The sequence below is a fragment of the Pinus tabuliformis genome, chromosome 2_2 (assembly GCF_031772625.1).
Source record: "Pinus tabuliformis cultivar Carrire ecotype Pingquan chromosome 2_2, CPIR1, whole genome shotgun sequence".
Lineage (NCBI taxonomy): Eukaryota > Viridiplantae > Streptophyta > Pinopsida > Pinales > Pinaceae > Pinus > Pinus tabuliformis.
Genome location: NC_142300.1, coordinates 258,077,247 through 258,091,305, shown reverse-complemented (window position 1 = coordinate 258,091,305; position 14,059 = coordinate 258,077,247). Strand labels below are relative to the sequence as shown.

General features: G+C 38.0%; 1 protein-coding gene across 4 annotated transcripts; it reads right to left on the bottom strand.

Moving 5' to 3' along the window:
* Positions 1-6,592: 6,592 nt before the first annotated feature.
* Positions 6,593-12,923, bottom strand: LOC149192277 (folate synthesis bifunctional protein, mitochondrial-like). Of its 4 annotated transcripts, XM_089404526.1 has the most exons (8): positions 12,802-12,923; positions 12,628-12,683; positions 12,484-12,536; positions 12,018-12,307; positions 11,644-11,696; positions 9,504-10,222; positions 8,544-9,134; positions 6,593-8,161 (listed from the first exon to the last, which is right to left on the bottom strand). In XM_089404526.1, exons 7-8 carry the CDS (start codon positions 8,629-8,631, stop codon positions 6,669-6,671), a joined length of 1,581 nt encoding a protein of 526 aa, XP_089260652.1. In that variant the 5' UTR covers positions 8,632-9,134; positions 9,504-10,222; positions 11,644-11,696; positions 12,018-12,307; positions 12,484-12,536; positions 12,628-12,683; positions 12,802-12,923; the 3' UTR covers positions 6,593-6,668. The 4 variants fall into 4 exon arrangements, with proteins under 4 accessions (XP_089260652.1, XP_089260651.1, XP_089260654.1 ...); XM_089404525.1 differs by lacking the exon at positions 12,802-12,923 and having other exon boundaries at positions 12,628-12,692; XM_089404528.1 differs by lacking the exons at positions 11,644-11,696; positions 12,802-12,923 and having other exon boundaries at positions 12,119-12,307; positions 12,628-12,692.
* Positions 12,924-14,059: the final 1,136 nt, after the last annotated feature.

Below are 14,059 nucleotides of genomic sequence, written 5' to 3'. Positions count from 1 at the left end.
AGAAATCAAGCAGGTTAAAGTGCATTGGAAGCACTTTAGGACCGATGAAGCTAAATGGGAGATGGCAGATCAGATGTGGGCTATGTATCCTTCCTTGTTTGCTAGTTGAGGCAAAGTAGTTTTGGTATGGTGTTTTGGTATATGTTCTGGTATATGTTTTGACGATTTTTCTATATGTAGATATGTATATGTATGTAAATACCACCATGAGCTATGTTATAAAGCTCCAATAAGAAGTATGGGTGTCATTTCATTATGATGTCATGTTATTATGTTGTTATGTTGGTTTGCTTTTAGCAAGGGTTATCATTGTAAATATTGCATCGAGCTATGTTATAAAATTCCATGGGTAGTATGTTTTCTTTTCATCAGTTTTTCTGAGGTCTTGGTGTGCTCTAGCACTAAGAACGATGTTCCCCAAGGGGGATGGTTGTGTAATAGCCCTTGTGAAAATTACATGTAATAAAAGTAAATAAAAGAAAAATAATAACCACGGTTGATGGGACACTTATTCCAAATTGAATGTTGGGCAAGACATCCTAAGTGGTGTTCATTTGGTTTATTATGGCTAAGGAAATTGGCAAAGGCAATGGCTAAGGCTTTGGAAAGGCAAAATGGAATTTTTGACACATATATTTATGAAAATAATGGAAATTAGGAGAGAAAAGGGAGGTGAAAGGTCACATGTTGCATGTGAGGAGGAAAATGAAGAAAATAGAGGCCTCACTAATAAAAAGGATTCTTAGGATCAATGGGTAACATTTTATCAGTTGATTTTTGGAGCTCTCTCATTATTATCTCTCTCACTCTCTCTCACTCTTAGATTTTTCTTGGAGCAAGAAAGGCAAAGAAGGCAACAGGAAGGAAAGATCAAGTAGGGAAAGGCAAGATCAAGCAACTACAACAAGATTCTCTGCAGGTATCGATTTGCATGTGTATTTTCCTTGTTAGATTTGGCATGCATGGTATTGCATGTGGTTCTTTGGTGTTGTGGCATGGGTTTTCCCAGGTGTAAAATTATTTTCAGCCTAGCCTTGTCATTTCAACATAGCCATGGTGTGATGGGGTTATCATGTTTTGGTTGAGCTGGATTTCTAGATGGATTCGAAGTCGAGTGGGGTGGATATCCAAATGATAGAGCACATGACCTAGTGGTCCCTAAACTAGACTGTGGATCACAGTAAAGCCACTGGCCTAGTGACCCCTGAGCCACATTGTAGGTTGCAGTAAAGCCAAGATTGTGTTGCCTTAGTGGGCCTAGGAATACTTGCCAATGAATGGAAGGATATACAGTAAAGCCAAGAGGTGGTTTTCTCTCAGTTGGGCCTAGTAATCCTGGGTTTGGAATATGCGATAAAGCCTGGAGAGTGGGTCTCGATTTAGGGCCTAGTGATCTGGGTTTGGATTGCGGTAAATCCCGAGAGACTAAGAGGCAGGAAAATTCCTCACAGTGTAGGTGGAGAAATCCGGTGGAGTTCATGCTTGTTTGGACCAGTGATTGGGTGGAGATCAAAATAAAGCATGTTATGATGTGTTCATTGTGTTAGCTTAGTGATCTAGGATGGATTATGGTAAAGTATGGTTTCCATTGATGAGGGAGAGGTGGTTTAGCCTCGATATTCCCTGGTTGGTTCTGTTGTTTTGAGTTCCACATTCATGCTTGGAATATGGCACGAGGGTGAATGGTTGAAGAGAGATTTGGCTTAGCCATTCTATGGGCTGGTGGAACACGAAAGTCCCATCCTGGGTTTGGTTTTTGCATCATTAATGAAATTTTATTTATCCTGGTAGTTCTATGAGAATTTTGATGGATTATATGTGGTCTATATGGATGTACTTTCATGAGTATTTTTGTTGTTATTATGCTGGTTATATATGTGTTTTATGACAACAACTATGTATGGCTCTCAACATGTTTTTGCTTGTAAATGAATGGATAATGTGTCTATGACCTAATAGATGATAATGCAGCAAATGACATGAGGGAAAAATGGTTCATAGAGATTCTCAAATAAGTATGAGATCCCTACACTTAATTCTATTGTTTACACCTGCATGTTATATGTTGATGATATGTTTGATGAAATGCTTGGCATGGCTAGTAGGGGTCTGATTAAGGCCTTGTTTAAATTATTTCTTTTGCATCATTTTTTCCCTGTTCTTTGACTGATCTTAAGCTATTATTCGGTTCTGGGTAGTGACTTAGGCTCTGGTCCTGAAAAGGTAGCTCAAATCCCAGTGTCGCTGGCATAACATTAGAAAATTGGGTCTCTAGACACTAGCAGGCGAGCCTCTGAGAGTAACTTTAGGTTTATGGATGTTATCACGCCTATAGCATGAGAGTGACTGAGGCTTAATATATCCATAACATCAGTGGGACCTAGGAACATGATGTTTGAGTGGCTGACATGTCTTCTGAGGTTTTTGTTGCTAATGTGGATTGGTTAGTTGATGTGTTCCATCGATTCCACTTCATTAAGGTCACATAGGAGGTCGAATCCAATCATAGTAGCCTCTCGTTGCATGTTTACCCCGGTTGGATTGTTACTTGGGTAAGATGTGTGAGGAGGGTGTTACACATAGCCCCTTTATCTCATCATGACTAACCTACTTGGTAAATTTCCCGATGCGAGCCTCAACTCCACCAAAGAAATTAGACCATAGGGATAAAGAGAGTGGCTCATACAAAATAGTCTTAGGACCATGCTTGGAAAGAAGAAGTGGCCAACCCAAATAAGAATATCGATAACCAACCATAGGGGGGTATTATCCCAATTTCACCCCTCCACCATGTATCCTCCTCACCATAACCCACATACCCATAAAACGACCCCTAAAACCACTTGGTAAATATCCAATTACACACCTGAGGAAGACTGTGATTATGACCCCCCCTCTTGGATTGCACCGAAAACACTAAAGACAATGCTAAGGTGTCCCGACCTCTAAAGAACCATTTTCCACACAACCACAAACATAATAATAAGCCAAGAAAAGAACCAAACCAGCCACAACACAACAACAAGGTGAGAAAATAAAGATGGGGGCATTGGACTAGAGGGGAACATACCACAAAAAATTTCATATAATCGTTGTTTCTCCCAACTATTTCCCTGACCCCTAGCCACATAGTTACAAACACGCTCCCAAAATCTCCATGCAATCACTATAAAAAGCTCATGAACAAAATATAATCTCTAAAACATAAGAAGGAAACAATAAAAATATTCATTATAAAAAAATGGAAACCAAGGATTATACATCTTATATTCAAGCAAGAAAAGATCCTAATTCTATTGCAAATAGTAAAAAGGAGGGGTAGTGAACAAATACTAATAATGATAAGGAAAAATATGCAAGTTTCTATCCTACCCAGTTTCTCGTCCAGCGTTATTGCATATTAGCCAATTGAGCTTATGAAAACCAATTATGAGATTCCATTAATCTTTAACTTTAGTAAGGCAAAACCACCAAGGCTGGAAGCTAACTGCTACCACTCCTAGGTATATCCTTACCTAAGTTTGATGATCCCTCATGTTAAGCTGACTTTCGAAGCATCTTGCCTCCTAGATCCTTTCACATTTGGTCTTTTTCACTATAGGATGCAACCATATCTCACATAGATACTCGATAGCGTTATTTTTTACTGGAAAATATTTCAGAGCTTTTAAGCTCGCTAGAGCTGCTCCACAATTTGCGCTCAATTGGATTTAATTCTCTCCTACAATGCACAAACTTTCCACACTTCTCAGCACTTGAAGCCGCTAAGATATGTGATGAACGACTCCATGAATTTAGTATATTTTCCTATGATAGCCTTCACCTACCTCAGTAAAATCTATAAATGCTAAGTAGCAAACTGCCACGATTAGATCCAAAATGTTCACATGGTGCACATGGTTGAAGGCTTCGACTAGCCCACGAACCATCTCTCACTTTTCTTTGACTTGTGCAGGTTGGTGCATTTTAATAGCCACCCCATTCATTGAAGACAGGTTGCCACATGCCCAGACCTAGTAGCTAGGTAGGGAGATGGCAACACACCCCCACCTTCAACCTTGATCATCACCCCATTCAAGGTTATTTTAAATTATTATTATTACTATTGATTATAAAAAGGTTTAATATATGTGTTAAACATATATACATTTTAAAAAACATGTAACATTATTCTTAAAATTGTAGATTCATCCATGTCACCTTACCATGTAAGTTCTTAATTTGTAATTAGCTCTTGTTACTATACTATGGCTTATCAATATCACATGTGCAATATAAAATGTGTTCATATGATATTTTTTTTAATTAACTTTTTTGACATAAATTAATTAAAAGAGCATAACTAAGTTGGAGTTAAATCTTAACTCTTGATATATAAATACTATTATAAATATTTTTGCATATTCTAATAGAGATTAAATCTTTACCATCTATTCACTGATAATTAGATTATTAATAGAGTTTAGGCTTCTGTGATCCATATTAAGTTAGAGAAAGATTTCGGCGTAAATCACATGAAGAGTCATTTGTCGACGCGTTTCGAACCAACCAGTGTGGTTCATCGTCAGGACAAGATGAAGAAAACAGATCTAGCTTAGCATGCTATATAGACCGAGTAGAGCCTCCAATTCCAATGGCTAGTTTGACCCAACCGCTAATATTGACCAAAGGACCAAGATCAAATCCAATAAATAATAAAAAATTAAAGGTCAAATTACTAATAAAAGAAAATTAGATGCAATGGACCGTTTCTAAGAACGGACTAAGGGAGAATAACTAAGTAAACTATTAAAATAACATATTAAATAAATAAAAACCCGAACTAAAAATAGTAAAAATAAAACAAATACACAAACACAAAAGTAAAAATAAATAAAATAAAAGATAAATCAAACAAAAATAAATCACGAAAATAAAAATAAATAGATAAAATAAAACGCACAAAAAAATAAAAATCAAGTGATAATAAACTAAATAATTATTAAAAATTAATAATAAAATAATAAAAATAACTAACTAAATAAAAATACTAATAGAACAACGAAAAAATGAGATAAAATAATAATACATATATAAGAATAAATAACTAAGAGGGAATAGAATAAAATAATAAGCTTAAAAAATATATAATAAATTAATTGAATTAATTAATTAATAAAAGCTAATAATAATAATAATAATAAAATAACTAACTAAATAAACATGTCTATAAAAAAAATATAATTTATATAAAAATAATAATAATTAAGATATCCAATAGTCTAATTTAATTATTAGGTATAAAATAGAAACATATATTATAATTTTTATTTCTATAAAATTTTAAAATTTGACAGGGGATACAATAGTATTATTATAATATTTTATAATTATTAAAAATACGCCCATAAAATTTTAGGGCTATAAAGTATTAATATAAATTTGATAAAAAAAATTCCTACAAAATATTATAAATTTTACCATGATTAAAATCCATAAAAATGTTACACAGTTCTCTCAGTTCTCTATTGATTAGTTATGATTTTCGCATTTTAAAATTTACAATTTCAAAAATATTATCACTGCGCTAAATTTAGGGTTTCGGATACATGTGTGATGGAAGCTATAAATATTAATAAACACAAAATTGTTACACAATTCTCTCGGTTCTCTATTCGTTATGAGTTTTGTATTTTAAGATTTACGATTTAAAAAATATTTTCGCTATTGATTAGTTATGATTTTCGCATTTTAAAATTTACAATTTCAAAAATATTATCACTGCGCTAAATTTAGGGTTTCGGATACATGTGTGATGGAAGCTATAAATATTAATAAACACAAAATTGTTACACAATTCTCTCGGTTCTCTATTCGTTATGAGTTTTGTATTTTAAGATTTACGATTTAAAAAATATTTTCGCTATCCTAAATTTAGCGTTTCCGATACATGTGTGATGGAACCTACGCGTGGAAAAGGATATGGCCCAAACGGATCCTGGATCCGTGATGGGCCAGTGATCAACGTGTTTTTATTGGTGGAACCATGAGTAAGAGAGCAGTTATGCAATGGCATGTGGCCAATAATCTTTATCTTCGGCCGCTAACAATAAATAACTTTGGGTTAAGCAAATAAATAAATTTCAGTTAAGCAAACGGATTATATATTTATGTAAATATATAATAATTTATATGACTAGAGTGAAGACAGATACGCTGGCTCTCCTTGCCAATGTAGGGAGTAGTAAATTGTATATCAAAATTTTGGCTCAATGATGAATATTTTCTGATATATTCTTTAGTGCTCAGTAATAAATTGTGAGACGCTTTTTTCAAAACAAAAAAACTAAAATTACGTCCATAAAGGCCCTATTTGGTCTTTGTAAAAGATAAGGAAAAGGATTATATAGCTGAAATGACAAACAGACTAGAATGGATTAAGAACAACGCTGCCTGTCTTATCCTTATCCTTGGTGCAAGGACAAAGTCCTGACAAGCATTTTTGGACCTCAAGCATCATTGCAATTAATCCATGTCCGAAGTTGTGCAAATCAAACCATTTTATGTAGTTCTTTGTATCAATGGATGCCTATAGAATGAAATGGAGGAGAGATGACTTTTCTTGCCAATGTACCTGAATAGAACTGGTAATTGAAGAACAACAAAGACAGATCGAACATTCTTACAAGTTAGTTTGACCTGTAGAGTGTTCGCCTGCATAAGGCATCACAAACTTTCACAGCATCCAAGTTATCCTTAACATTATGTACCCTTACAATGTCAGCCCCACCCAAAACCCCAGCTGTCACGGCAGCAATTGTAGCAGGATCCCGTTCATCAGCTTTTGGGCGACCACAAATTTTTCCCAAAAAACTTTTTCGGGAGGGTCCAATTAAAATAGGCCCATGAGAAGCAGCCACACTGTTGGCTGCAAGTCCTTGTCGAACAGCTGATAGACCCCTAAGAAGTTCCAAGTTCTGCTCAAGCGTCTTAGAGAAACCAATACCAGGGTCTGTTATAATTCTCCATGCAGGTATACCAAACGATTCTGCATTCTTTATCTGTAACCATAACTCATTAGCAACTTCTTTACATACATCCCCATAGGTTGTATTTTCATCATTCTGTATTGTTGACGGTTCCCCCCTCATATGCATTAAGATATAAGGGACACCGAGATCTGCAACTGTAGAAAACATGTTGGGATCCAAACGACCTCCAGATATATCGTTCACAACATGAGCTCCATTTCTTACTGCCTCAGATGCAACTTTAGCATCGAAAGTATCTATTGATAGGATTTTACCTTCAGCTTCAGGAATCTGCACCACTGCTTCTAAAACTGGCAAAAGCCAAGACAATTCCTCCTCTGTTGAAATGCTTGATGCTGTTGGCCTGGTTGACTGTGCTCCAATGTCAATCATATCCGCTCCTTCAGATATTATCAGTCTAACCTGATCAACTGCATTCTCTACAGACGTGTACCGTCCTCCATCACTAAAACTATCTGGTGTTAAATTTAAAACACCCATGACATGAGTTTTTCTCGACCAATCCAATAACTCATTTCCAATGGGCAAAACTCTCTTCATTCCCTCTCGTCCCATAAGGTCTTCCCCTCCAAGTTTCTCCCATGCCTCAAATATGCCGCCATTTCTTCCCGACAAGGCGTGCCAACAGGCAACAGTGTCGTTGTCAGCTCCCAATCCAAGAAGGTCTACAACCGGACCAAGAACAAAGGGCCTCTCCCACAAATTCTGATGGGGAATTTTGAGCGTATCCGATGAAACCTTGAGCTTGCCATAGAATAAAATGTCCAAATCAATAGGCCGAGGACCATACCTTATGCCCTCAGTCCGGCCTAATCCCTTTTCAATTTCTTTCAGAACTGTCAACAAGGCATGCGGACCAAGTTTTGTGATTGCCCTTATTGCAGAGTTAAGGAAGCAAGGTTGATCAGTTACATATGCAGGTGCGGTCTCGTATAAGTTTGCGTGCTTTGTAATACAGACACCAGCTTTCCCCATCATGCTCAAAGCTCTATTGAAATTTTCAACTCTGTTGCCAACATTGCTGCCCAAAGCAATGACCACTTCCTCCTCCGGGGAGTGAACTTCAATGCAAGATTCAGAGGCTGATGAGTATGCAAAGGAATCCCAAGAAGAATAAACCCGCCCCAAAGCTGCAAAAGATAGATCCAGAGACAACTGTTTCAATGAAGGATTCGTGAATGGTTTATTTGCCCATTTGCATTAGCTTAGACCAACTGCCTAACGCGCGGGTGAAATTCAGTGCTAATGTCTAGCGCATACATACATACAGAAAGAGTGTGTGGGCCCTACCACAAGAGGCTCTAGCATAGAGAATGAATTTGATATAAGTCTGCCTGTAGAAGAGGCTCTATTACTTATATTCTAATTTACTGAAACTTATCTTGATATTACTGCCCGGTCATTGATGAAACTTGGAAGTGGTTTCTATCTTATGCAAATGCCCAACAAATAAAATCACATGGAAGAGAAATTAATGAAAGAAATGAATTTATTATGAGGTAGAAGACTTACCAGCATTCTGGGAACCCCATGGACTGATTCCTCCAAAGCCAAGTCTGAATCCTCTATAAAAGAAGCGTGGGCTGACTCCAAGCCTCATATTGAGACGGGTTTCGTCAAACCCAAATGCCCCTCAGATTGGATACTGGAGTCAGGCCGAACTGGAAGACTGAAGGGCTGTCAAGTTACGCCTTCGGAACCTTTACGTCTATAGGGACTCTGGAACTCTTATAGTTGCGCACTTCACTGACTTCCGGTACAGCTATGAAATCCTGTCTGAAAGAATCAATCCCAATGCGGGGGGTTATATAATTGGTGGCTCCAAAGGCAAAGGTGAAGATACAGGGCTCCGCGGTTCAAATCCCTGAAGGAGGGGGTGTTATCTCCATACGTAGAGGGTAAGGGAGTATATAATGAATAGAACCAGTGGAAGCTATCCTTCGAGAAATCCATTCAGGAGCTATTTGTCCAAGGAGGTGCAACTGCTCCTCAACTTCACCTGCGAGTACAAAATATTAAGCATCCAATCATCTGCTGACGCATATTAGCAGCAGATACACCCGACTTGCACTCCTCTATCGTCTTCAACTCTTTTTCATAGACCTACAAAGTTACAAACAGTCTTTAGTACTCAAAGGGGAAAATTTTACTCAGAAGCTCAAAAAACTTTACAATTTCAAAGTGACCTGCAGTATGATCTCTGCTACAATATATTTTGACGTATAACATGCATTCAGTTTACAACACAGCATGCAACCAACCCAGAATCAGCCAGAGCAGATAAAGTATTAGCAACTACAAAGAACATCACAAAGAAAAGTCATTGCAATTTGACATGATATGCCAATGCAATTTCCAAGGCACTAACGAACATGGGGTAAAGCTTGGTCTGAAAAGCAATTTAATGTCATTGACTTGAATCAACTAATTATGAACAAAGTAAAACCACGAAAGATAATGACAAGAACTTACCTCTTGCAACACTGGCATTATGATGGAGTCAATGATTTCCTGATCTGATTGAGACATTCCATCGATATGTATCTTGCAAGCCTCCTGAATATTGTTACTTGTCTTTTCAGCTGGCTCTGAAACATTCGATTCTCTACCAATGTCCAGCTTGCAAGGTTCAGCATTGCTTTTCTTAGGAGATTGTAAGCACAGTAGGCTTGTTTCAGAGCAATTCTTAGTTGTGTCAACTTGCAGTGTCTGGGATTCATCTACACCGAATCTGAATCGCTTTGAACTTTGAAGCATGCAAGGGTGGAGTATTAGGGAACCCTTTCACTGGAGTGTTCTCCAAGCTGAATGTTTTTCTATCATGCTGAGGATATGTAGAGTTTCGCATCACCTTCTCATTCTTCTTCGATATGGCAAATGGATTTGCAGCCCTCCTCAAAGGTGATGACTTAAATGAATCCACAGAGTTACCCCATTCACCGGATTTGGCAGGTGTAGAGAGTACAAGGGACTGTGGAGATTGAAAACCTTGAGTGAGGTCATCATCCAAATTGGCTTCCTCTGCCTTCCTTTTCAGAGGTGTTGAACGGGTTCCAGGCTGCTCACAAGCAAGAGGAGCGGAGGAATCTTTTTCTGATCTGTTAAAAGCTATTGCTGCCCCAAAACTGTTTACTGTTTATACCCTTTTCCATAAGTAGGATACATACGCAGCGACATTTTTCACTCAAACCCTGAAAAAGAACAAGCCTTCAGGGAATTTCGTCTGGATCTTTTATCATTAATGTAAACAAAGAAACACAATCTATAAATTCCCACTGTTTTCTTGAAAAAGGAACCAGAAGAATTTACATTTTAAATGGCAGAAGGGATGAGTGGTGCAACCACAGAAACAGTCAAGCACAACTTTACCTTAATCTGGTCTCGTGCCATTGTCTGTAACACCCTTGGTTGAAACTAATTTCAACTGTGAGACAGTTATGACAGTTACCCCCTTCTTGCTGATAAAAGAGGGATCTCAAGGGAAAGAAGGGTTCTTCTTTCTGAAAAGTCCAAGGGGACAGAAAGAAAGGTCTGTGGAACTGGGAGGACGCTGCCAAGGAGTAATTCCTGTGCTGGGCATGTGCCAGTATAGACTCCGGAACAGATCATATTCAGATGGTATTGGCTGGACGGTGGTGCTGATGCCAGATACTTGAGTCTGACAAGCTGTACATACTGCTCTGGAGTGGAAGCTCGGGGGAAGAGGACGTAATTGCCCTTCTCACGGTAGGTAGGGAGGATCAGATTCAGTCTTACAGTAATTCTGGAGAATCGAGTGAACAATTAAGTAGTAGCTGCTTATGTTTCTTGTGTTCACTTTTGTTTTAATAAAGTAATGAGTTAATCCTGGAATCCTACTTCCTTCTGTGAAATGTTTTTGAGATTTTTTGAGATAAGCATAATGATTATAGATGGAATAATGAGCGAAGCCTGGAATCCTACTTCCTTCTGTGAATTATTTTTGAGATAAGCATAATGATTATAGATGGAAAATTTCTATTAATCCTAGAATTAATAATGTGGATGATGGAAGGTAATAATCTTGAACAATAATTAAGTTGCTGCAGTGCAGTGTGGGTCATCTGCTAAGGCCCAGAATGAGAACCCTTAGAAACAAATGGAAAAATATCTTCCATTTAATTACCGTAGTAAGGAAACAGTTACCTCAGCAGATAACAATTAGACTGGGTTGTTGAGTTAGGCTAAGGGAAAACATTACGCGTGAAAGAACCTGTAAAGTTCTGGGTGAACAAGTTTGGGTGACTGCTCTTCCCTGTTATCAAATTATTCCTATTAAGCTTGTTTTAAAATTATCCCCGAGGAATGGTGGAAAAGATTACCCAACAGGGATAAACATAAAGATTGTAAAATCTATGACATCAGATCCAGAACAAGGCTGGCAAGATAGGGTAACGAGTAATTTCTTGATTTAGGAATTTGTTAACTAAAATAAAAAAGTGGAAAACAATTTAAAAGAAAAAAAAATAGAACTAAATAAAAAAATAGAACTATTTACCAGCAGCATGCTTAAATAATCTATTGCAGAAATTAAATAGAAATTAGATCAATGTTATGGATTATTTGTACAACAGAGGATCGAAGAGGTTGAGACCTGGCAACTGAGGGGTAATAGAAGCCGGGTCCGGTCCTCTTCGAAACTCGATTCTGGATACAAACAAACAAATGTGGAACGAAAACACCGTTTGGTACAGCCAAGAAATTCTCAGAAACCAATTCAGAAATGTTACAGACGCACAGGTAAACTTGCCCACTAAATTCCATGAATATCAATGGCGCTTTATGTAAATTCACGACAGTGGTTGATAACTAAGGAAACTTTTTACATTCAAACAGTCGAACATATGTGGATTGAACCCTCAACATTTCAAGAATCCGCTCTCATGTTCAGACGCATGAGAAAACTTTAATACATGCTATAACTAAAACCCGTAAGAACGAATTGGGGTTAAACCCAGAAAAAGTTACCATATAGAGAAGGGGAAACATAGATTAATTCGTATTGTTTAACAGACATTGCAACAGGATTGCTCATTCCAGTAATGAGAGTAATATGGCAGCCGAATCACCTATTCGGTTCTCAGTTCATACAATTACTGTCTTGTAACCCTAAGCTAGAAGCAGAACAACATTATCAATTGAAATGTCGGCAAGACCGGCCATAGATTAACTCTATTTAATCATCTCCGGAAGTTCAAAAGGTGACTTTGCGTTGTCTGGAAGTGAAAGAAAAACCCTCAGTGACTAGAGTAACCAACCTGGAGCATGGAAGAGAAAAATCATAAGTGGTTGCCACTGCAGGACTCCGAACTGTTGAGAAAAGGAGTTGCTGGGCGATACTTAACCTGCAATCAGATTTAAGAGTCAAGTTAGAGAAATTCCAGCGGAGACTGTTAAGGAAGTAAAGAAAAACAGGCCTGTAACAATATAGTACCTGTAGAGTGGTGTTGGGGTCACAATGCACGCCTGAGTCAGTGAAACAAGACTCTGTAATTAAATGCCATAAGCATTTATCAGTTTCCTTTCTCTTGCAAAGGATTCGATACTGTTTCCAGAGAAAACGGTTTCCAACCATTACCTGAGGAAGGAAGCTGACCATAGCCTTTCCTTCACCTGTGGATGCAAGGCCGAAACCTGTAAGAACCACCTGCATTGACAGTGCAACAAATTAGGGCTTCTAAATAGATATAACCGTCAACGAGGGAAAAATCAGGAAGCCTAATCTCTTCAAAATATACAACAGTCAACATACTCGGTGTAGCTGCAAACGAGACAACCAAACTTGCAGGTTGCAGAGTGCTGTTGGGCAGAGTTTCCACAATCCACCGCACCGCACCACACGCAGGTTGTTGGGCAGAGGTTCCACAACCATCCTTAACAGCGCATACAGGGTCATTAACAAATGCGAAACTGCAAAGATGAAAAAAAATGGCAGGTGTCAACCTTAGAATGAAAGGGACGACGAAAGTCTCTTTCAAAGGGAAGGCCTATCGGCCTAATAAATATCACTAAATATCACTGATTAAACAAATCTTTATATTTTAATATTTATTCATTAATATTATATGCATGAGACCTTTTTATTTTATTTCAATATGAAAATGTACCTAGGTCTTTTTCTATTATTTGAATATTAAATATTATGCTCTGTTTCTATTAGAATATATAATCTCTTTATGAAAAAAATATGTTAGAAAAAAACATATTCATCATGGTTAAGTCTATTCCTATTATAATTCTAAATATTTATTAATATTATAATTGTAAAAATTTTTAGGCCGATAGGCCTTCCTATTGAAACAGACCTTTCGTCGTCCTTTTCAATCTCAGGTTGACACCTGGCATCCATGCGGGGTTCTGTTTATTCTCACTGCCGAGAACTTCCGGGTTATTTTGTCTTTCAAAAATACGAGCCACGACCAGCAGAATTCATGGCAGAGGGTTGAGGATCAAGTTCTCAAGTCACGGATTGTGATTCGCGTCTGCCATCCCGAATATATTGTGGCTAGATCTGTGCTGGTTTCTTGCGCTGGACTGGTTCTCACGATTTGCATTATTGTCGCGGTTGTGGGATGGGGAATGGAAGGAACCAGCAAGCATTTCAAGACTCGATTCGATTGGCTCAAGTTCACGGCCATCGCGCTCGAGTGTCTGTTCATCGTAATGGGATGGGCGGTCATTTGCTGCAGATGCCTGGGGAGAAACCGGGTAGCGTCTGGATTGCTAACCGAAAGTCGATTCAGCAGGCCAAGAATCTTATCACGAAAGGCTGCGAGGAGGGCAAAAGATGCCAGGCTCTGATAACTTTTCTGAAAGGAAAAACTTCGCCAGGCTATGCTGGTGTGAGATGCCTGAGACCTGACTTACCACAGAGCTGTGATTTAAAGTACCTGTGCAGGGTCAATGCCGGGACATTGCGAGTGGAGAAATATTTCGCTTATGCGCAGAAACAATGCTGGAAAATGACGGCTGTTGCATTGATCAATATCATAGTCATACTTTCCCCCTTG

Bases quoted from the DNA above. Each gene is read 5' to 3' on its own strand.
- LOC149192277 (XM_089404526.1), bottom strand. From the start codon at position 8,631: ATGAGGCTTGGAGTCAGCCCACGCTTCTTTTATAGAGGATTCAGACTT. The intron at 8,162-8,543 runs GTAAGTCTTCTA...TATCTTTTGCAG, and splicing joins ATGGGGTTCCCAGAATGCTG to CTTTGGGGCGGGTTTATTCT.